The 20,578-nt window shown below is 46.1% G+C and overlaps 4 protein-coding genes across 4 annotated transcripts; 2 read left to right on the plus strand and 2 right to left on the minus strand.

Moving 5' to 3' along the window:
- Window positions 1-481: 481 nt before the first annotated feature.
- BBOV_I005150 (SmORF protein) lies at window positions 482-1,070 on the minus strand. The gene has a single exon (XM_001609114.2). It carries the CDS (start codon window positions 1,058-1,060, stop codon window positions 497-499), a length of 564 nt encoding a protein of 187 aa, XP_001609164.1. The 5' UTR covers window positions 1,061-1,070; the 3' UTR covers window positions 482-496.
- A 982-nt stretch (window positions 1,071-2,052) lies between these two features.
- Window positions 2,053-7,787, minus strand: BBOV_I005160 (variant erythrocyte surface antigen-1 beta subunit). The gene is made up of 13 exons (XM_051767182.1): window positions 7,447-7,787; window positions 6,687-7,403; window positions 6,532-6,642; window positions 6,023-6,493; window positions 5,734-5,937; window positions 5,442-5,690; window positions 5,092-5,385; window positions 4,899-4,949; window positions 4,261-4,839; window positions 3,979-4,167; window positions 3,523-3,825; window positions 2,872-3,189; window positions 2,053-2,471 (listed from the first exon to the last, which is right to left on the minus strand). The coding sequence occupies exons 1-13, from the start codon at window positions 7,595-7,597 to the stop codon at window positions 2,143-2,145; spliced, it is 3,966 nt and encodes a 1,321-aa protein (XP_051623019.1). The 5' UTR covers window positions 7,598-7,787; the 3' UTR covers window positions 2,053-2,142.
- A 169-nt stretch (window positions 7,788-7,956) lies between these two features.
- BBOV_I005180 (variant erythrocyte surface antigen-1 alpha subunit) lies at window positions 7,957-12,208 on the plus strand. The gene is made up of 3 exons (XM_001609117.2): window positions 7,957-8,170; window positions 8,276-8,341; window positions 8,415-12,208. The coding sequence occupies exons 1-3, from the start codon at window positions 8,047-8,049 to the stop codon at window positions 12,176-12,178; spliced, it is 3,954 nt and encodes a 1,317-aa protein (XP_001609167.1). The 5' UTR covers window positions 7,957-8,046; the 3' UTR covers window positions 12,179-12,208.
- A 1,861-nt stretch (window positions 12,209-14,069) lies between these two features.
- BBOV_I005190 (variant erythrocyte surface antigen-1 alpha subunit) lies at window positions 14,070-18,378 on the plus strand. Its single transcript, XM_001609118.2, has 3 exons — window positions 14,070-14,168; window positions 14,303-14,368; window positions 14,408-18,378. The coding sequence occupies exons 1-3, from the start codon at window positions 14,120-14,122 to the stop codon at window positions 18,286-18,288; spliced, it is 3,996 nt and encodes a 1,331-aa protein (XP_001609168.1). The 5' UTR covers window positions 14,070-14,119; the 3' UTR covers window positions 18,289-18,378.
- The last annotated feature ends 2,200 nt before the right edge of the window (window positions 18,379-20,578 follow it).

Raw genomic sequence — 20,578 nt, forward strand, 5'->3', positions numbered from 1 at the left:
CAACACGTTCTCTAGTCTACACAGTATTATACATATTGTCCCCGCACAAAGGTGTGCTTAGTGGGGGCACTATTTATGTTGGTGTTACCCTGGTGGGGTTTTTAGGATGCTAGGGCCACACCATGATGGGGCACTGGATAGGGGGTTGAATGGTAATACTGGCAGTTGATAGGCACTGATCTGTGACCATCACAGTACATAGTCCAATTAGCAAGCATTAGCCAATTCACTTCCAGGACTCCTGTCGTTATTACTGTGGATACCCTAATAGAGGTAGTGATATCTACTAGTGTAGAGGGTGATGTACAGGGTAGTGTATACTTGGGGGTAGTGATATCACTGGGTACTACGGGTATCTACAAAGTCTATTGAATGCGATAGGCCGAAAAATATTCATCGTTGTAATTACTCGCAGATGTAGCTATTGTAAGACATCAGGGTATTTGTATTTCCATTTAGCTATGCTAATGTTTGTTTTTGAAATTGAACAATAATGTTAAAATAGACGCAACAGCCTCTGCTGTTCCTCACTGTATGAGAAAAAACCCCTAATACGTCTTTCTGTTGCTGGAGATATCGGTTCATTACAGTCCAGTGGTACCTTTTCCGCCAAATAACTTGGTATCGCATAACGTAGAGCGGCTCTGTTTATGGGCTTGGATTCCAGATACCATTCAACAGAACACACTGAGAAAAACTCTCTAATTTCTTTTTCCACCCAAGGACTTATTGGTTCATTACAGTCCCTTGGTACGGCATTATACAAATGCCATGGCAGTTTGTCACGAAGATATCTCCTGTTTTGGGGCTTGGGTAACAGATACCATTCAACAGAGTACTTGGGTGGATTTACAATATCAGCATGTTTGGGGGTGTCAATTCTAGTTGGTTCCGGTACTTCTACAAGTTCAGTGGCCTGTTCCTTTTCCTTGCTGCAGACTCCTTTGTCCAATCCTTCTTGCGTGGATTGTTCCTGGGCTACCTCAGTAGAAGTGACAGTGGCAGAGAACCCCAATGCCCCCACCAGACAGACTTTCCATAGCATGTTGAAGGCTACCATCTTAGTAAAGTTAGTAGAAAGTGAGATTCCTAACTGTTGGAATCATAGTTGTTGTCCTGCCCCCCATGAAGAGTACTGGTTCCATGCATATTACATGCGTTTCTCAGGAATAGAGCTCTCTACAATACTTTTCAGTATATAATTGCTGTTAGGGACACTGGTGTGATATTGATGTGGAATGCGACAGGTTGATGCATTCCAGATATCGATACTACAACAGACCGCATAGCGATATAGACTAGACATGACAATATCATTACGACGGTTTCCATATAGTGATATGTTACATCTCTATTCTATGGCACTGTTGTATTTATTGGCCAAGTATTCTTCGTTATTCATAGGAGATTATTACAGTGTACTGGTGGTATACAAGTGCTGCGAGGCATGTATAGAGGTGGGTTCCGGTAGAGCGCTGTCTAATTTCAATAGTCTCCAGTAGTAGAAATCAATTAAAAAGCAATAAGGATGGCCACTCCCTAGGCACTGATGAATGCCGAATTTCCATCTCCGTTGCAGTCACATAGCCGTGGTATTCCGTGGCCGTCCCTAGTATACTCGAATGAGTCAGTATGACATCGTACAATGTTAGTAACTTATCTACGTGGCAGCACTATATGATACTCCCCTAGGGTACCACTTGGCGAATCTGGAGTACCTAACCTAATACCCCTATAGATCCCCTTCTGCACTAACCCGAAGACCTGCAACTTTTCTACTAACATTTCACCAAAAGTAATGCCAAACCTTAACCGAAACCATTACCAAACATTTACTGAAAATGCTAAGAAAATTTTAATAAAATCTCTACGAAACTTTTGCTAACATTGCTACTAGAATTCAATGAAACTATTATAAATAAAGTCACTGAATTTCCAGGAATTTCCCGCCTAAAAATGCCAGTAACATTATCCATAGCAGCATCCCGAATGTTTAGAACTTTTTTAGCAAAATTTTGCCAAAACTGCAATCACAATTCTATTTAATCTTTACTAACATTGCTACTACTTTCCTATGAAACCTTTGATGAACATATCTACATTATCCCTAGTTATCGCGCCGAAGGCGCCACTACTTTGCCACTATGTCTTACCAAAAAACTCCAGTATACCCCTTCCCTTCTTCTTACCCACCATCAGTACTTCCCATGGACTCAGACTACCCTTCCTGAACCATCCTCTACAATGTGACCTCATATGTGCCCAGTCCAGTGGCCATATGGCACCAACGGCTAGATAGAGCACTGCCACTAGCCACGCTACCGTGAGGACAAAGATCCAGGGGAGCCTGGTGGTGTAGATGAGTTGGTTGATTTCGTGGTGGAGCCCTGATGAGGACCCATTCTTGAGGTGGTCACCTGATAGGACCTTGTTCAGTGTCTTTAGGAACTCGTGACATTGCTTCTTCTGACCTGCTACACCATGACTCCACATGACTACCCCTAGGGCACTGTTGCGCCGAAGGCGCCCTTATAGAACTTTCAGCAAAAGTGCGACCAAACTTTTGTGAAACCTTTACCAAAACCAATAGTAAACATTTACTGAAAATACTACTAAAATTTTAATAGAATCACCACGAAACCTTTACTAACAGTGCTACTGGAGTTTTACCATAGCGGCTATTAATACATTACGAAAGCTTTACTAACAGTGCTACGTAACTCTAAGAAAACACTCTGTAACCTTATCCACATCACCATCCCTAACAGCTACTACTTTTATACTAAACTTCCATGTAACCTTTGATGAACATATCTACATTATCCCTAGTTATCGCGCCGAAGGCGCCACTACTTTGCCACTATGTCTTACCAAAAAACTCTAGTATCCCCCTTCCCTTCTTCTTTCCCACCATCAGTATCTCCCATGGACTCAGACTACCCTTCCTGAACAATCCTCTACAATGCGACCTCATATGAGTCCAGTCCAGTGGCCATATGGCTCCAAAGGCTAGATACAGTACCGCTACTAGCCAGGCTATGGTCAGTACAAATATCCAGGGGAGCCTGGTGGTGTAGATGAGTTGGTTGATTTCATAGTGCAGGCCTTTTTTGGAGCCATTCTTGAGGTGATCCCCTGTTAGTACCTTGTCTAGTGTTCCCAGGAACTCGTGGCACTTCTTATGTGTACCTACTACACTATTACTACCCCTAGGGCACTGTTGCGCCGAAGGCGCCCTTATAGAACTTTCAGCAAAAGTGCCACCAAACTTTTGTGAAACTTTTACCAAAACCAGTACTTAACTTTGACTGAATATAGCACAAAAATTTTAATTAAACCACAACGAAACCTTTACTAACAGTGCTACGTAACTCTAAGAAAACACTCTGTAACCGTATCCACATCACCATTCCTAACAGCTACTACTTTTATACTAAACTTCCATGTAACTTTTGATGAACATATCCACATTATCCCTAGTTATCGCGCCGAAGGCGCCACTACTTTGCCACTATGTCTTACCAAAGAACTCCAATATACCCCTCCCCTTCTTCTTTCCCACCATCAGTACTTCCCATGGACTCAGACTACCCTTCCTGAACCATCCCCTACAATGTGACCTCATATGTGTCCAGTCCAGTGGCCATATGGCACCAAATGCTAGGTAGAGCACCGCTACTAGCCAGGCTAACGTCAGGACAAAGATCCAGGGGAGCCTGGTGGTGTAGATGAGCTGGTTAATGGAGGTGGTGAGCTTCGTGAACTCGGTGCTTTTTTCTACATTACCCAGTGTCGTTAAGAAGTCGTGGCACTTCTTATGTGTACCTACAACACCATTTAATACCCCTAGGGCACTGTTGCGCCGAAGGCGCCCTTATATAACTTTCAGCAAAAGTGATACCAAACTTTTGTGAAACCTTTACCAAAACTGGTACTACACTCTCTCTACACTATCCATACTACTATACTACAACTTACCTACACTAGGGTGCAGCGTACTGACATCACCATACCCAAAGCCATACTTGTACAACACCGGCAGTACCCCGGTACATGATACGACAGAGGTACATCCACAGACTCCCTGATTAGTACCACCACTGCACGTCTCTCCATGGGTTCCTCTAGTGCAGCTGCTATCACAGCCACCACCAACTCCTCCGGCACCTACTACACCATGAATCCATATGATACGGTTGCGCCGAAGGCGCCACTATCTCCATAGGCGCGCCCTTATATAGCACTGTCTACACTACTCACCTCTGTGGCACTCTGAATCCTTACAACTAATCTGCTGGAACTCCCCTTTCAACCCCTCCAGTCCTGTCCTGAACCCCTCTATCAAATAGACCAACCATGACAGGTAGGTCCCGGCCATCGCTGGACTCAACTGGCCATACTGCTGGCCACTGAGGGGACATAAGTATGGAGAGCACTGTTTGGTATTGCCACCGTTAGTGCATTTATATAGGCACTTTAGGTGACCTTCCTTGCCTGTCTTGCAATCTCCACCGTATGTCTCGAGGGCTGTTACCACTGCATCACCACCAATAGACATCATGTGCAATTTAGATTCCTGCTCGTATATCCCTAGGGCCTTGTTAACTTCCTGCTCTCCAGCACCACCACCCTGGTTTCCCCCAATGTAGACTATATAGTAATAGAACCCAAAGAGGTCACCCAGGGTCCGTGGCACCGTGGGAGTAATACAGGCCAGTAGTCTCAGTAGTACCACTAGGGTGCCATGGCACTTCTCTGGGTCACAGTGGTACTCCAGGAGTAGTGACAGTGTATTCCCAGTGCAGTGGGCAGGGTAAGTGCCAGCGGCACCACTACCTGCTACACGATGAGTCCATGTGACTCCCAAGGCGCCCTTATAGAACTAGGGTGGGACGTACCTGCTTGAGCTCCTGTAAGTTGCTCTGTCTTATGGGTACCCTGGGTTAAATCTGTGCATACCATGAGTCACTGTTAGTCGCTAGGGTTACTGTGGCGCCCAGGGGGTGCCCCTAGTGTATATACAGTGCCTTAGGGGTACTATAGAGTGGTGGTATGTACAGTGGTAGCACTGTAGAGAGTAGTGGGACGTACCTTTGAAGTGGTTTTCTGTGTCACTGCTAGCCCTACCACCACCTTGTTGCCAACCCATGGGAACTGGGCAGTGTCCATGTGGCTTCTCCAAATGACCCGGAGGGAAATCATACTTGGTATTCATGTGCTCTTCGATGGGAGGATATCTCTCCAGACTTCTGGCTACCGTTCTTGGACATGCAATTTTACCTAGTCCGTCACACAAAAAGCACATTAGAGGAGATATTTCTTTCCCACTGGCACCATCCTGTAATCCACATTTCTTCGTATGCTCTCCAGCACCAGCTCCACCTGCTACATTATATTACTAGCCTCTCCATTATAGCGTGTCACTATATGGTATTACTTACCATCTGTCTTACACTTCCACAAGTTACTCGGACTATATCCACTACCCCAATAGACTCCACTACCATACCTACAACTCTGCCAGCCCAATGCTGTTCCTTTATCCACTCCCACTGTGCACTGCTTCCTTAGGAAATAGAGCTGGTAGAAGCAGTGGTAGACATATACCCTCAGTTGGTCCAGGCACTGGGCGGCCGAAAGGTCCATCTGGAAGCCAAAGAGCCCATTGGCATACATCCCATGGAGGGGGCCTAAATAGAGTTAGTGTGACTGGGTACCACTGTGATTACTTACCAAACTTGGAGACTTCCAGGTGGTACCCGCCATAGCAGACTTCACCTTTTCCGAGGGGTTTTCCGGTGGAAGCTCCCGGTTGCTGGGGAGACTGTGCCTGTGCAGCTGCTTCTTGTTCCTTTATATCTTTAGGGTCGCATCTCTTATGACGGTTTTTCTTATGATGTGGACACTTATTCTTCTCCGCAGCAGCTGGAGCACTACCTACTCCACCATAAGTCCACATGACTACCCCTAGAGCACTGTCGCGCCGAAGGCGCCCTTATATATCACTGTCTATATCACTCACCTTGTGTTGTCTGCTTCACTTCCCTTTCTATGGTCCCCTGGATACCGATGAGTACCAGTGGGCAGTAGCCACAGGCGGCCAGTAGGTAGTGGGTAATGTTGTCCTTGTGGAGATCTGTCTTGCCGCCAGATTTAGTTCCTTCCAGTGAGTATTTCCCACCCTCCGGGAATTTCTGTCCCATCCTCTCTACCAGTGCCTTGTATCCCTTACTATAGGGCAATGCACTGAGCCAGTATAGAATCTCACGGATAGTCCTAGGTTTCCTAGGAGAGGGTGTTTCTTTCTTTTCAGTGGCCGGCGAAGCCGTCACAGTTACCTTATTGGCCCCGGCACTACCTGCCCTGAAGTACCCACTGGCCAGGATGTGTAGTACCAATAGGGGATACTTTGTACAAATTTCTTCAGTATTCTTCCCTGTAAGGGCAGTTTTTGCTCCACTATAGATACTGCTGTAGTACTCAGCTACACTACCTAGGGTACATTGGTACTATAGAGGAGGTAGGACTTACCCTGAGAAGCACCTTTCACGGATGCGAATTCTTTCCATTGGATACCTTTGGCACCACTAGGCTCCGTTCCCGATAGTAATTTCCATACATCTGCTCCCTTCTTCCCACTACCTACTACACCATAAGTCCACATGACTACCCTGGGCAGTACTTACCACCACTCCCATTCAACCTCTCCAGGTCGTAGCCCATGGCCGCCATGAATGACCCGAGACCCTTGTCCACCTCATGTAGCTTACTATCCTTCCACCTACTACTTCCATTTCCTGTTAGGAACCCCAACTGACTGAGTCCACTCCAGATGAGACATACCGACCCTAGGAAAATACGGGCCAGGAGGTGGACCTTAGAGGGGTCACTGGATATGGTGGGCCAGTAGTATTCTCCTTCAGGGGGGCTAAGGGCGACACCATTCTTTTTGCAGTAGGCCGAGAGGTAGCATTTGTTGCCAGCCTCACTGGTACCACACTGGCTACACTGATGACAAGGAGTACCACTACTAGTACTACAACACCCGCTAGCACCAACACCACTAGGACAATCACACTTCTTTCCTATCCCATCTGTCCCCTTCAGACAACAATCATCTCCTTTTTCCTGCCACCCAACCCACTTCTGTAGTCCCTGTGCCAGCTGGTCTATCAGCGCCTTTATGACCTCGGTACCACCAGCACAAGTAGTGGTAGTACTGACAGCACTAGTGCTCCCAGTACTCAGTAGTCCCAGGTCAGTGAGCACTGGTAGCACTAATGTCTTCTCCTGGTCTAGGAGCAGGTCGTCCCAGTACCTGTCAGGGCTGGGACCAGGGGACCCCGGGTCCTTGGCGTCATACAGTAGGTCCTTCACTGCCTTGGCCAGGTAGCACAGGCAGTCTGTATAGCCATGTGTGTGCTACTGGGAGTAATATTGACTTACGGGGTGAAGAGTCCGTGCCTGCTGGCGCCGGCTTTGCCGCCGCTTTGTTCTCTTTACCATCCCTACCAGTTACCCTCAGGACCCAGTCAATGGCCTCCTTCAGGTTGGTGGGTGCCTGGGTGAGGCTGGAGTAAGGCCAGGTCTTAGACATTGTGTTACCACCCCTTGTTGCGAGAGTGTCCAGTAGCACTGGTAGTCGGTGGTAGTCAAGGTCTGGGTATATGGGTGGAATCCTAGGGAGGTGGAGCGCGCCGTAAGAGGTAGTGGCGCCTTTGGCGCAACATTATTTGGTGGCGCGCAGTGTGAGTACTAGGGGATTCCACCACTAGTGGTACTGTAGCCGTAGAATAATATGGATTATCCAGTACCGGTAGATTCCGTATAGCAGATTCAGCAATTCGCTATAACAACGGGATCACCACCGTAACACTACGTAGTGGAATCACAGATAATAGTATGCGCGCCACTGTAACGGTCAATGTCGCGCCGAAGGCGCCCCTTCTACACGGGCGCGCTCAGTATATATAGGATTCCACCCCGATAGCCAGACCACTCCCTCACCACTGTGAGTACTGCTGAGTACTCCTAAAGGCACTGATAATGGCCCCTGCAAGCGCTTTCACGCCGAAGGAGTCTCTTACAGAGGCACCTACCAACCTCAAGGAGGCCATTGACTGGGTCCTAAGGGTCACTGGTAGGGATGGTAAAGAACTGAGTGGTGATGGTACGTTACTGAAGACATTACTGTGTTATGCGCGCCACATGAATAGTACCTGACACCGTCCGTTACAGTGGCGCGCCCAGTAATATCGAACTCACTCCTATACAGAATGCATATGTGGCCTGGCGTCGGCAGTGACTGACCTACTGCAGTCAGTAGAACTCCAGTACCATGGTAAGTACTCAGTACTAGAGTAGTACTCCTATAGTACTACCACTGGTATACAGTACCTCACGGTGTCCTATAGGTTATGAGGGTGAAGCCAAGGACAAGGGCCCCCAAAAAGAGAGAGTCACAGAGTGCCTCAATGGACTGTTCTCTCTGGTACAGGGACTAGGTGGTACTGCAGTGGTACGGACCTATATAGACCAGTTGGCACAGGTACTCAGTGCACTCGTTGGGTGGAGTAGGATAGAGAAGTGTGAGAATAAGGGCAATGGCAAATGCACGGGCAATAATGGCAAAGGGAATCAACATGGCCAAAACAAGGACTGCGAGTATCTAAAGGATGTGAGACGGAACGATCCGTGCACAGACTGTGGGTGTATGAAATGGGATGATCCCAAGGCGGACAGTAATGAAGGACACCACCTAGGAAGGAGGTGTACGAAGTGTATGGATAATGGTGGTAGAGATCCTTGTAACTGTAGTAGTGGTCCTGGTGGTGTCACGCAGTGTAGTGGCACGGAGTGTCAATGCGCTAAAGCAGGCAAATGCTGCAAGTGTTGTTGTAAGGGGTGTAAGTGTGGTGATGTCAAGGATAGGGAGTGTAGCTGTGACGGTTATATGTCAGCATACCCTAGTACATCTTGTTATACAAGAATAGCATTCGTTGAGTCTAGATGGGTAGATAAAACACGTACGTGGAAAACGTTAGGGAGTTCTACCTTTCGTTCCAAATGTGCCCGTATTTTCCTAGGGTCAGTATGTCTTATTTGGAGTGGCATTACTTATATGTATTGGACCGGGAAGTACCATTCCAGCAGCCCCCGCTGGAACAACCACATCCTGGACGGTACTGGTCTAGATGATGGTACCCTATCCCAATGGTTACAGGCCCTAGGGTTTCCTAAGGATATGTTGAATAACCATGGTCCTGGAAATAGATGGGATGCTATTATATGGGATGGGCATAGGGATAAGTTATATTTGGGATTCCCGGATACTGGTAATGGTAGTGGTGTACATGGCCATGACTATGATGATAATACATTCAGACAACCAGCTGGTATGAACTATGCAGGATACATACATACTTTAGAGAAGGGTGCATTTTGCAGCAACGGTAATGTCTTCCCTAAGAATGCTGACGACTCTAGTACTAGTGACACTAACATCCACAAATGTGGTGCCCTCATCAAGCTCTATATTCTATCATGTGCCTACTTTACTGGATTGCAGAAAAGGACTACAGAGAGTACTCCAAGGACCCCCAAGACCATCCGTGATATCCTCTACTGGCTAAGTGCATTGCCCTATAGTCAAGCGTATCCAAAGATACTGGAGCACGGCAAGAATAGGCTAACAGAGGTAACCAAGAAAACCGGAGACACTGCATCCACGACCGAGCAGTCCGAACTGAAATTCCACCAAACAGGCCGTAATCATCCCATAACCGTCCATGAATACAACCTTTTTGCCCACTTCCAAGCGGTGACACAGTATTGCCCACTGGTCCTCATTGGTATCCAAGGTGGTTTACACAGTACCAAGAGCACTGACAAAACACTAGAACCTCCCATCCATTCCCTCTATGCCAACACGGAGTGCCACTTCACATATCCCACTGTGCCCATCCAAGCATACAACCAGGTGGTACACTACATTAGGGGTCTGTTCTACCAGCTCTATTTCCTTAGGAAGCAATGTGCTGTGAAAATCACTTGTGGAGGGAAGTGGAGAGAGTGTAGGTATGGTAAGGATGTGGTGTCCAAGGGGGTAATTAGCTGGATGTGCCTGGGGTGTAACCCCATGGAACATGATAGAAAGGGGAGGGTAGAGAATATGAAGAAGGGGTTAGTGGGGGTGAATGGGGAAGTAGCACTGAAGGTAAAGGAAGTACTTCAGAAGATTGGTGAAGTAGTGGTACAATTGGGTAATGCCCAGGAGGCATTGGAAGGGAGGAAGGGAGAGGAGATCACAAAGGTGAAGGATAAACTAGAGGGGGCTAAGGGGGAACTAGTGAAGGCTCAGAAGGAACTAGAGGCGGAGGTGCAGAAAGTGAATAAGGGTGGGCTGAATGGAAAACTAGGGGCGGCTAAAAATAAACTAGAGGAGCTGACGAGGAATGGTAGAAGTAATGGGAAACTAGGGGAGGTAGTGCAGAAACTAGGTGGTGATGCTGATCCCGGTAAGAATAAGATAAGTGAGGCTATCAATAAGGTATATGAGGTGCTGACGCTATTGAAGGAGTGGTCAGAGAGCGAAGGGAATGAAATGAAACAAGGGGCCAAAGAGGTATTAAGTGATTTTGCCGCAGGTTTAGACGATAACTACATAGAAGATATCCTACAACAAGGTGTTTCCCACGAGTACACCACGCTGCTCGATGCCATCGAAAAGCTCCTGTCCATCTGCAACTCTCCCAAGTGCCCTGGATGTACAAAACACAGCGACAAGTGTGGCCAACCACCAAAGCCCACTGTCTGTCAGACCTGCCTCCAACCCACTACCACTGGTGTCCCCTCCCCCCTCCAGGCATTCCTGGAGGATAGGTTGCCAGGATTTAGTTGTAGTGAAGTACCAGACACCGACCAGCCAGACTATCCCTCTGCTGCATCCCACTTGGGACACTGCGGTGGCTCTGGCCAATGCTGCCCACTGCCAATGGGTTTCAGAAATAACTTCCAAGACGGCGTCACCCATACCGGCAAACGCCTTTATGGCATACTATACTTCTTCAGTAACGAGAACATGATGCAGTCGTGTGTCTATACATTGGTGAGGGTAACAGCAGAACTCAGTGCCACGACACCACAAGTACTGGGTGATGTATTTGGGTTCTTTAGGGGTGGTGTGGGAGAGAAGGAAAGTGGAAAGACTAAGAAGGGACAGGATGACACGAAATGTCAGCACCAAGGAGATCCGTCTCAGAAAGGAGACAATGACTACTTTTGCGGCTGGTGTGCCTCTGGGTTACGGGATGAAGTAAAGAAGATTGAGTGGATACCAAAGAAGGACGGTGATGGAGGGCAGTATAGAGGCACAGTAGGACAAGCACTGATAAATATTAAGGGAGAGAAGGACAGTAGTGCCACTCCCACCAACACTTCCCTCTCAACACTCACTGACAGTAACCACTACGTATCCCCCCTAACCGGTGAACTCTATACGGCCGTGAGTGCCACCTTCGGTGGAACATACCTCTCATGGGTACTGTACCTATCTGATGCACTCCATTCAGGACTAGAGTCACTGTCTCAGGAATTCCAACAGATTGAATGCCGGGGCTGTAAGGGAAACTGTGATCCCAATAAGTGCAGGAAGGGAAGTCATGGAAGCACTGCAGAGGGCTCTAAGGGCACAGCACTCTGCACGTGTCAATCAATCGTATCATGTACCGGGGTACTACCCGTATTGTATAGACATGGATTCAGCTACGGTAACCCATTCAATCTGGAGGGGTACCAGCAGGAGAAGAAGGATGAAGGAGATTATAGCATAGATAACACGAAGAAGACTAGGCAGTGTCACCAATTCTTGGACAGTCTCAATGCAGTGATCAAGAACAAGCAGGACCAGGCCACCTCTCAGGAACATCCATTGACAGAACTCCTCACCCAGGTCGGCCAACTGCAATACGACATACGCCTCCCCTGGATCTTTGTCCTCACGTTAGCCTGGCTAGTAGCAGTACTCTACCTTGCCTTTGGAGCCATATGGCCACTGGACTGGACACATATGAGGTCGCATTGGTTACGGGGTGGAGAACACCAGTGGCAATGTATGTGGTATAAGGTGATGACGGGGCGGAAGGGGGTGGAATTAGTGGAGTATTTTGGTAGGAGGTAGTGGCGCCTTCGGCGCAACAGTGCTATAATGTGGTAGTTAGTATCGGGGGTAGTAATGTGGAGCAGTCTAGTGGTAGAGTTAGAGGACCAATGATACTCATAAGGTATACATAGAGTTATAGTGGCAGTGTTAGTAAAGGTTTAGTACTGGTTTTATTAAAATTTTGGGTCGTACGTTCAGTACAACCTTAGTAGGATTTTGGTATAGGTATGGCATTAGATGTGATAAATGTTTCATAGATCTTTAGTGGCACTTTTGGCAAATGTTTCACAGAAGTTTAGTAGCACTTTTGCTGAAAGTTTAGTAAAAAAGTAGTGGCAGTTTTGGCAAATGTTTCACAGAAGTTTAGTAGCACCTTTGCTGAAAGTTTGGTATAACTTTGGTAAAAGTTTCACAGAAAAGTAGTAGCAGTTTTGGTGAATGTTTGGTATAACTTTGGTAAAAGTTGCACAGAAGTTTAGTAATAGTTTTGGTGAATGTTTGGTATAACTTTGGCAAAAGTTTCACAAAAGTTTAGTAATTGTTTTGGTGAATGTTTGGTATAAAAGTAGTAGCTGTTGGGGGTGGTATATGGATGAGATTACAGAGTGTATTGCTTGGATTTTCGTAGCAATGTTGGTAAAGGACTCATAGAGTTTTGGTGCAGTGATCACGACAAAGAGTACCACTCCCCTCACCAACCTCCTCACCCAGGTCGGCCAGCTCCAATACGACATACGCCTCCCCTGGATCTTTGTACTGACCATAGCCTGGCTAGTGGCGGTACTCTACCTCGCATTTGGTGCCATATGGCCACTGGACTGGACACATATGAGGTCGCATTGTAGGGGATGGTTCAGGAAGGGAAGCCTGAGTCCATGGGAGATACTGATGGTGGGAAAGAAGAAGGGAAGGGGGATACTAGAGTTTTTTGGTGGGAGGTAGTGGCAAAGTAGTGGCGCCTTCGGCGCGATAACTAGGGATAATGTAGATATGTTCATCAAAGGTTACATGGGAGTTTAGTATAAAAGTAGTAGCTGTTAGGGATGGTGATGTGGATAAGGTTACAGAGTGTTTTCTTAGAGTTACGTAGAAAAGTTAGTAAAGGTTTCGTAGTGATTTTATTAAAATTTTCATCGTATATACAGTAAATGATTAGTAGTGGTTTTGATAAAAGTTTCACAAAAGTTTGGTTGCACTTTTGCTGAAAGTTCTATAAGGGCGCCTTCGGCGCAACAGTGCCCTAGGGGTGGTCATGTGGAGTCATGGTGTGGTAGACCAGGCGGAGAATTACTCTAGAAATGTTAGTAAAGGTTTCATAATGTATTAATAGCCGCTATGGTAAAACTCCAGTAGCACTGTTAGTAATGGTTTAGTAGTGATTTAATTAAAAATTTAGTAGTATATTCAATAAAAGCTTAATACGGGTTTTGGTAGAGGTTTCACAAAAGTTTGGTTGCACTTTTGCTGAAAGTTCTATAAGGGCGCCTTGGGCGCAACTGTGCCCTAGGGGTGGTCATGTGGAGTCATGGTGTGGTAGACCAGGCGGAGAATTACTCTAGAAATGTTAGTAAAGGTTTCATAATGTATTAATAGCCGCTATGGTAAAACTCCAGTAGCACTGTTAGTAATGGTTTAGTAGTGATTTAATTAAAAATTTAGTAGTATATTCAGTAAAAGTTTAGTAGTTGTTTCGGTAGAGGTTTGGCATTACTTTTGATGAAAGTTTTTTTAAAGTTTGGTAAAAATGTTTATTAAAAAGATATAGCTGTACGGGTAGAGTATATGCTGTAGTATTACCTTTTGTGACCACTTAGTGAGTATATAGTGATTATACAGTGTTAACAGCTTCTTGTTACCTTTGGTTAGTCTAGACTTTGTCCCGATACAATTCTAAACAGTATTTACATGTAAAGGCACTATCACTAGACTACACATTACTCTATAGAATGTCCCCGCACAATGGTCTGTTTGGTGGGGGCACTATTTATGTTGGAGTTACTCTGGTGGGGTTTATAGAATATTGGGGGTAATGGGGTAGTGTAGAGACAGATAGAATGAGCGCCACATGGATAATAGAGGGCGCCTTCGGCGCCACAGTTCTTAGGTGGCGCGCCCAGTACTACTGAACTCACCCCTCTACAGAATGTATATGTGGCCTGGCGGCGGCAGTGACTGACCTACTGCAGTCAGTACAACTGGAGTACCATGGTAAGTACTGAGTAGTCTAGTACTTCAGCACCATTATAGGTTATGAGGGTGAAGGCGCTGACACCAGCAAAGGCGCCACCCAAGAGCAAGTCAAGGAACGCCTCAATGGACTATTCTCCCTGGTCCAGGGACTAGTTGGTACTGCAGTGGTCCGGACATATATAGACCAGCTGGCTCAGGTACTCAGTGCACTCGTTGGGTGGAGTAAGATAGAGAAGTGCACTGGCAGTGATGGCAGTGGCTGTGGTGGCACTGGTGGCGATAGCAAACCGCACGGCCAAGAGAGCTGTGAGTATCTAAATGAGGTGACAGCGAACGATCCGTGCGACAAGTGTGGATGTATGAAATGGGACGTGCCCAAGGCGGATGATCTCGATAAAGGACACCACCTGGGCAGGGGGTGTCAGAGGTGTAAGGATAGTGGTGATAGTGCTCATAGGTGTAGCTGTACTGGTGGTGGTAGTGGCAGCAGCACCTGTACTGCTGAGAGCTGCCAGTGCTATAAAAAGGGCAAATGCTGCAAGTGTTGTTGTAAGGGTTGTGATGGGTGTAAGAAGGAGTGTAGGTGTGATGGCTATAAATCAGCTTACCCCAAAACGACAGTCAGCTGGATTGAGGGAGGACATACAATTACATGGAAACAACTAAAAGATACTACGTTTGATAACACTGGTGACGGAACTCCATCCAATAAAAGATTGCAATGTGCCCGGATATTCCTAGGGTCAGTATGTCTCATTTGGAGTGGCATTACTTATATGTATTGGACTGGTAAGTGGGCCCAGAGTAGTCCCCGTTGGAACAACCATATCCTGGATGGTAGTGGTCTAGATGATGGTACCCTATCCCAATGGTTACAAGCCCTAGGGTTCCCTAGGGAAATGTTGAATAACGCTGGTCCTGGAAATAGGTTGGATGCTGTTATATGGGATGGGTTGATGGGAAAACTGTTTCTTGGATTCCTGGAGCCTAGTGGCCTAAATAAAAATGGTGAAGTTAATGACACCAATGGTAATACAGCGAGAAGTCCTTTCGGTATGAACTATCCTGGTTTTGTACATACTGCACATAGGGATTCATTCAACACTGATCAAGCTACTGTGTTCAGGAATGGCACTGGATCAAGTACTGCTGGCCAAATCAGTGAAACTAACCAGCATAAAAACGGTGCCATTTTCAAGCTCTATATTCTATCATGTGCTTACTTTACAGGGTTACAGAACAAAGCTCCGCCGAAGGCGGACAATAAAGCTCCCCGTACTATCCGGGAAATCCTCTACTGGCTAAGTGCATTGCCATATAGTACGGCATACCCAAAGATACTGAAGCATGGTAAGCATAGACTAACCGAGGTACTCAAAAAACCCGATGGGAGTGACTCTAGTACTGACAATGACCAGAAACAACTGAAGTTTCACCAGACAGGCCGCACAGCACCCATTACCGTTGATGAATACAACCTGTTTGCCCACTTCCAAGCAGTGACCCAGTACTGCCCACTGGTCCTCATAGGTATCCAGGGTGGATTACACAGTACTAAAGGCACTGACTCTCCAGCCATTCATTCCCTCTATGCCAACACTGAATGCCGATTCACATATCCCACTGTGCCCATTCAAGCATACAACCAGGTGGTCCACTACATTAGGGCTCTGTTCTACCAACTCTATTTCCTTAGGAAGCAATGTGCAGTGAAAGTTACTTGTGGAGGCAAATGGCGTGAGTGTAGGTATGGGGATGGAGTAGTCTCCAAGGGGGTAATCAGCTGGATGTGCCTGGGGTGTGACCCCATGGAGCATGATAGGAAATGTAGGGTGGGGAAGGTAAAGGAGGAGTTGGATGGGGTAATGAAGAAGGTAAAGATATTGGAATGGAAGAAGAAGGAGGGGATCGAGAAGGCCAAAGCATTACTCGTGGCCATAGGGGATGTGGTGGTACAATTGGGTAATGCCCAGGAGGCATTGGAAGGGAAGAAGAAGGAGGCGATCACTAAGGTGAAGGGGAAACTGGAGGAGGCTAGGACGGGACTAGATACGGCGGTGCAGAAGGTGAAGAATGGGCTAATGGGGGATTTGAAGGAACTAGAGGAGGCTAAGGCGAAACTAGATGCACTGACGAATGGTGGTGGAGCACTACATACACTAGTGAATAGTGGTAATGGGTCATTACATCAGGTAACGAGTGAACCGGAAGAGTGGAAGAAGAACTACAGCAGTGCTAAGGACAATATAAGTGAGGTTATCCATAAGGTACGGGAGGTATTGGAGGCATTGAAGAAGGGAATACCTGAGGCGATAGATAAGGTAATTGACGGGCTGAAACAGAAGGATGTATATTGGACGACACGTGAAATATTGCAGTGGGCCGCTAAACAATTTATTCAAGCCATCGAACAGCTCCTCTCCATCTGCAACTCTCCCAAGTGCCCACCCTGTAATGACCACATAAACAAGTGTGGCAAACAGCCACAGTCCAAGATCTGTGACAAATGCCATCAGCAGTACGATGACGGTAAACCCTCCCCCCTCCAGGCATTCCTCGAGGATCGGTTACCAGGTTTTAGTTGTGATAATACCAAGGAACTACTGGATAAACAAGAGGCAGAAAAGGCTCAGAATAAAGGAAAAGATACATCTCATGCGTCGGATCTAGACTACCCACTTGCTGCATCCCACTTAGAACACTGTGGTGGCTCTGGTCAGTGCTGCCCACTGCCAATGGGTTTTAGAAATTCATTCATGAGTACTACGACAGGAGTCCCATCACTACCACCTACTGGTGCCAGGCTCTACGGAATCCTATACTTCTTTAGTAACGAGAACATGATGCAGTCGTGTGTTTATACACTAGTGAGGGTCACAGCAGCTCTCAGTGCTACGACACCACAGGTATTGGGTGATGTTTTCGGGTTCTTTAGGGGTGGTGTAGGAAATCCAGTACAGAAAGTCGGAGACTCAGGCAAGAACTGCGATCACCAGAATGACCCCAAAACGTCGACGGACCCAAATAGTTACTATTGCGGCTGGTGTGCCTCTGGGTTAAGGGAAGAGGTAAAGAAGATAGAGTGGATACCAAAGGGGGATGACAGTGATAAAGGAGGGAAGTATAGAGGAAGTGTAGGAGAAGCACTGATAGCGATTAAGGGAGAGAAAAGTGGTAGTACCATTTCACAGCCAGCTACACAAGACACTACTTCCCTCTCGACCCTGACCAAGGATTCTGAGTACCTTTCCCCCCTAACCGGTGAACTCTATACCGCAGTGAGTGCCACATTCGGTGGAACATACCTCTCATGGGTACTATATCTATCAGATGCACTTCATTCAGGACTAGAGTCACTGGCTAGTGAGTTCCAACAGATTGAATGCCGGGGTTGTAGAGGCTGTGACCCCAATAAGTGCAAGAAGGGAAGTCATGGTGGGACGGATAGTGCACAATGTAACTGCTCTTCAATCGTATCATGTACCGGAGTCCTGCCAGTACTCTATAGACATGGCTTCAGCTACGGTAACCCATTCAATCTGGAGGGGTACCACCAGAAGGATGGGAAAACGGATGGCCAGTATGACATCACAAATACAAAGAGTACTAAGAAGTGTCATCAATTCTTAGAGAGTCTCAGTGCAGTGATCAAGAAGAAGGAGAAAGCGGAGAAGGCCACCACCCATCCACTGACAGAGCTCCTAAAGCAGGTCGGCCAGCTCCAATACGACATACGGTTCCCCTGGATCTTTGTGCTCACGGTAGCCTGGCTAGTAGCAGTACTCTACCTGGCCTTTGGTGCCATATGGCCACTGGACTGGACTCATATGAGGTCACACTGGTTACGGGGTGGAGCACACCAGTGGCAATGTATGTGGTATAAGGTGATGACGGGGAGGAAGGGAATGGAATTGGTGGAGTATTTTGGTAGAAAATAGTGGTGACGTAGTGGCGCCTTAGGCGCAACGGTGCTTTAATGTGGTAGTTAGTATCGGGGGTAGTAATGTGGAGCAGTCTAGTGGTAGAGTTAGAGGACCAATGATACTCATAAGGTATACATAGAGTTATAGTGGCAGTGTTAGTAAAGGTTTAGTACTGGTTTTATTAAACTTTTGGGTCGTACGTTCAGTACAACCTTAGTAGGATTTTGGTAGAGGTTTGGCATTAGATGTGATAAATGTTTCATAGAACTTTAGTGGCACTTTTGGTAAAAGTTTCACAGAAGTTTAGTAATAGTTTTGGTGAATGTTTAGTATAACTTTGGTAAAAGTTTCACAGAAAAGTAGTAGCAGTTTTGCTGAAAGTTTAGTTTAACTTTGGCAAAAGTTTCATACAAGTTTAGTAATAGTTTTGGTGAATGTTTGGTATAAAAGTAGTAGCTGTTGGGGGTGGTATATGGATGAGATTACAGAGTGTATTGATTGGATTTTCGTAGCAATGTTGGTAAAGGACTCATAGAGTTTTGGTGCAGTGATCAACGGAGATAGTACCAGTCCCCTCACCAACCTCCTCTCCCAGGTCGGCCAACTCCAATACGACATACGGCTCCCGTGGATCTTTGTCCTCACGGTGGCATGGCTACTAGCGGTGCTCTATCTAGCATTTGGTGCCATATGGCCACTGGACTGGACACATATGAGGTCGCATTGGTTACGGGGTGGAGAACACCAGTGGCAATGTATGTGGTATAAGGTGATGACAGGGAGGAAGGGAAGAGTAGTGCTAGAGGGGATGGAGTATTTTGGTAGGAGGTAGTGGCGCCTTCGGCGCAACAGTGCTATAATGTGGTAGTTAGTATCGGGGGTAGTAATGTGGAGCAGTCTAGTGGTAGAGTTAGAGGACCACTGATACTCATAAGGTATACATAGAGTTATAGTGGCAGTGTTAGTAAAGGTTTAGTACTGGTTTTATTAAAATTTTGGGTCGTACGTTCAGTACAAGCTTAGTAGGATTTTGGTAGAGGTTTGGCATTAGATGTGATAAATGTTTCATAGAACTTTAGTGGCACTTTTGCTGAAAGTTTAGTATAACTTTGGTAAAAGTTTCACAGAAGTTTAGTAATAGTTTTGGTGAATGTTTAGTATAACTTTGGCAAATGTTTCACAGAAGTTTAGTAATAATTTTGGTGAAAGTTTGGTATAAAAGTAGTGGCAGTTTTGGCAAAAGTTTCACAGAAGTTTAGTAGCACTTTTGCTGAAAGTTTAGTATAACTTTGGCAAAAGTTTCACGAAAGTTTAGTAATAGTTTTGGTGAATGTTTAGTATAAAAGTAGTAGTTGTTGGGGGTGGTATATGGATGAGATTACAGAGTGTGTTGCTTGGATTTTCGTAGCAATGTTGGTAAAGGACTCATAGAGTTTTGGTGCAGTGATCAACGGAGATAGTACCACTCCCCTCGGTAATCTCCTCACCCAGGTCGGCAAGCTCCAATACGACATCCGGCTGCCCTGGATCTTTGTGCTTACCATAGCCTGGCTAGTAGCAGTACTCTACCTTGCATTTGGTGCCATATGGCCACTGGACTGGACACATATGAGGTCGCATTGGTTACGGGGTGGAGAACACCAGTGGCAATGTATGTGGTATAAGGTGATGACGGGACGGAAGGGAATGGAACTGGTGGAGTATTTTGGTAGGAAGTAGTGGCGCCTTTGGCGCAACAGTGCTGTAATGTGGTAGTTAGTATCAGGGATGAGTAATGTGGAGCAGTCTAGTGGTAGAGTTAGAGGACCAATGATACTCATAAGGTATACATAGAGTTATAGTGGCAGTGTTAGTAAAGGTTTAGTACTGGTTTTATTAAAATTTTGGGTCGTACGTTCAGTACAACCTTAGTAGGATTTTGGTATAGGTATGGCATTAGATGTGATAAATGTTTCATAGATCTTTAGTGGCACTTTTGGCAAATGTTTCACAGAAGTTTAGTAGCACTTTTGCTGAAAGTTTAGTAAAAAAGTAGTGGCAGTTTTGGCAAATGTTTCACAGAAGTTTAGTAGCACCTTTGCTGAAAGTTTGGTATAACTTTGGTAAAAGTTTCACAGAAAAGTAGTAGCAGTTTTGGTGAATGTTTGGTATAACTTTGGTAAAAGTTTCACAAAAGTTTAGTAATAGTTTTGGTGAATGTTTGGTATAACTTTGGCAAAAGTTTCACAAAAGTTTAGTAATTGTTTTGGTGAATGTTTGGTATAAAAGTAGTAGCTGTTGGGGGTGGTATATGGATGAGATTACA

Source organism: Babesia bovis, chromosome 1 (assembly GCF_000165395.2).
Source record: "Babesia bovis T2Bo chromosome 1, whole genome shotgun sequence".
In the NCBI taxonomy this organism is placed as follows: Eukaryota; Apicomplexa; class Aconoidasida; order Piroplasmida; family Babesiidae; genus Babesia; species Babesia bovis.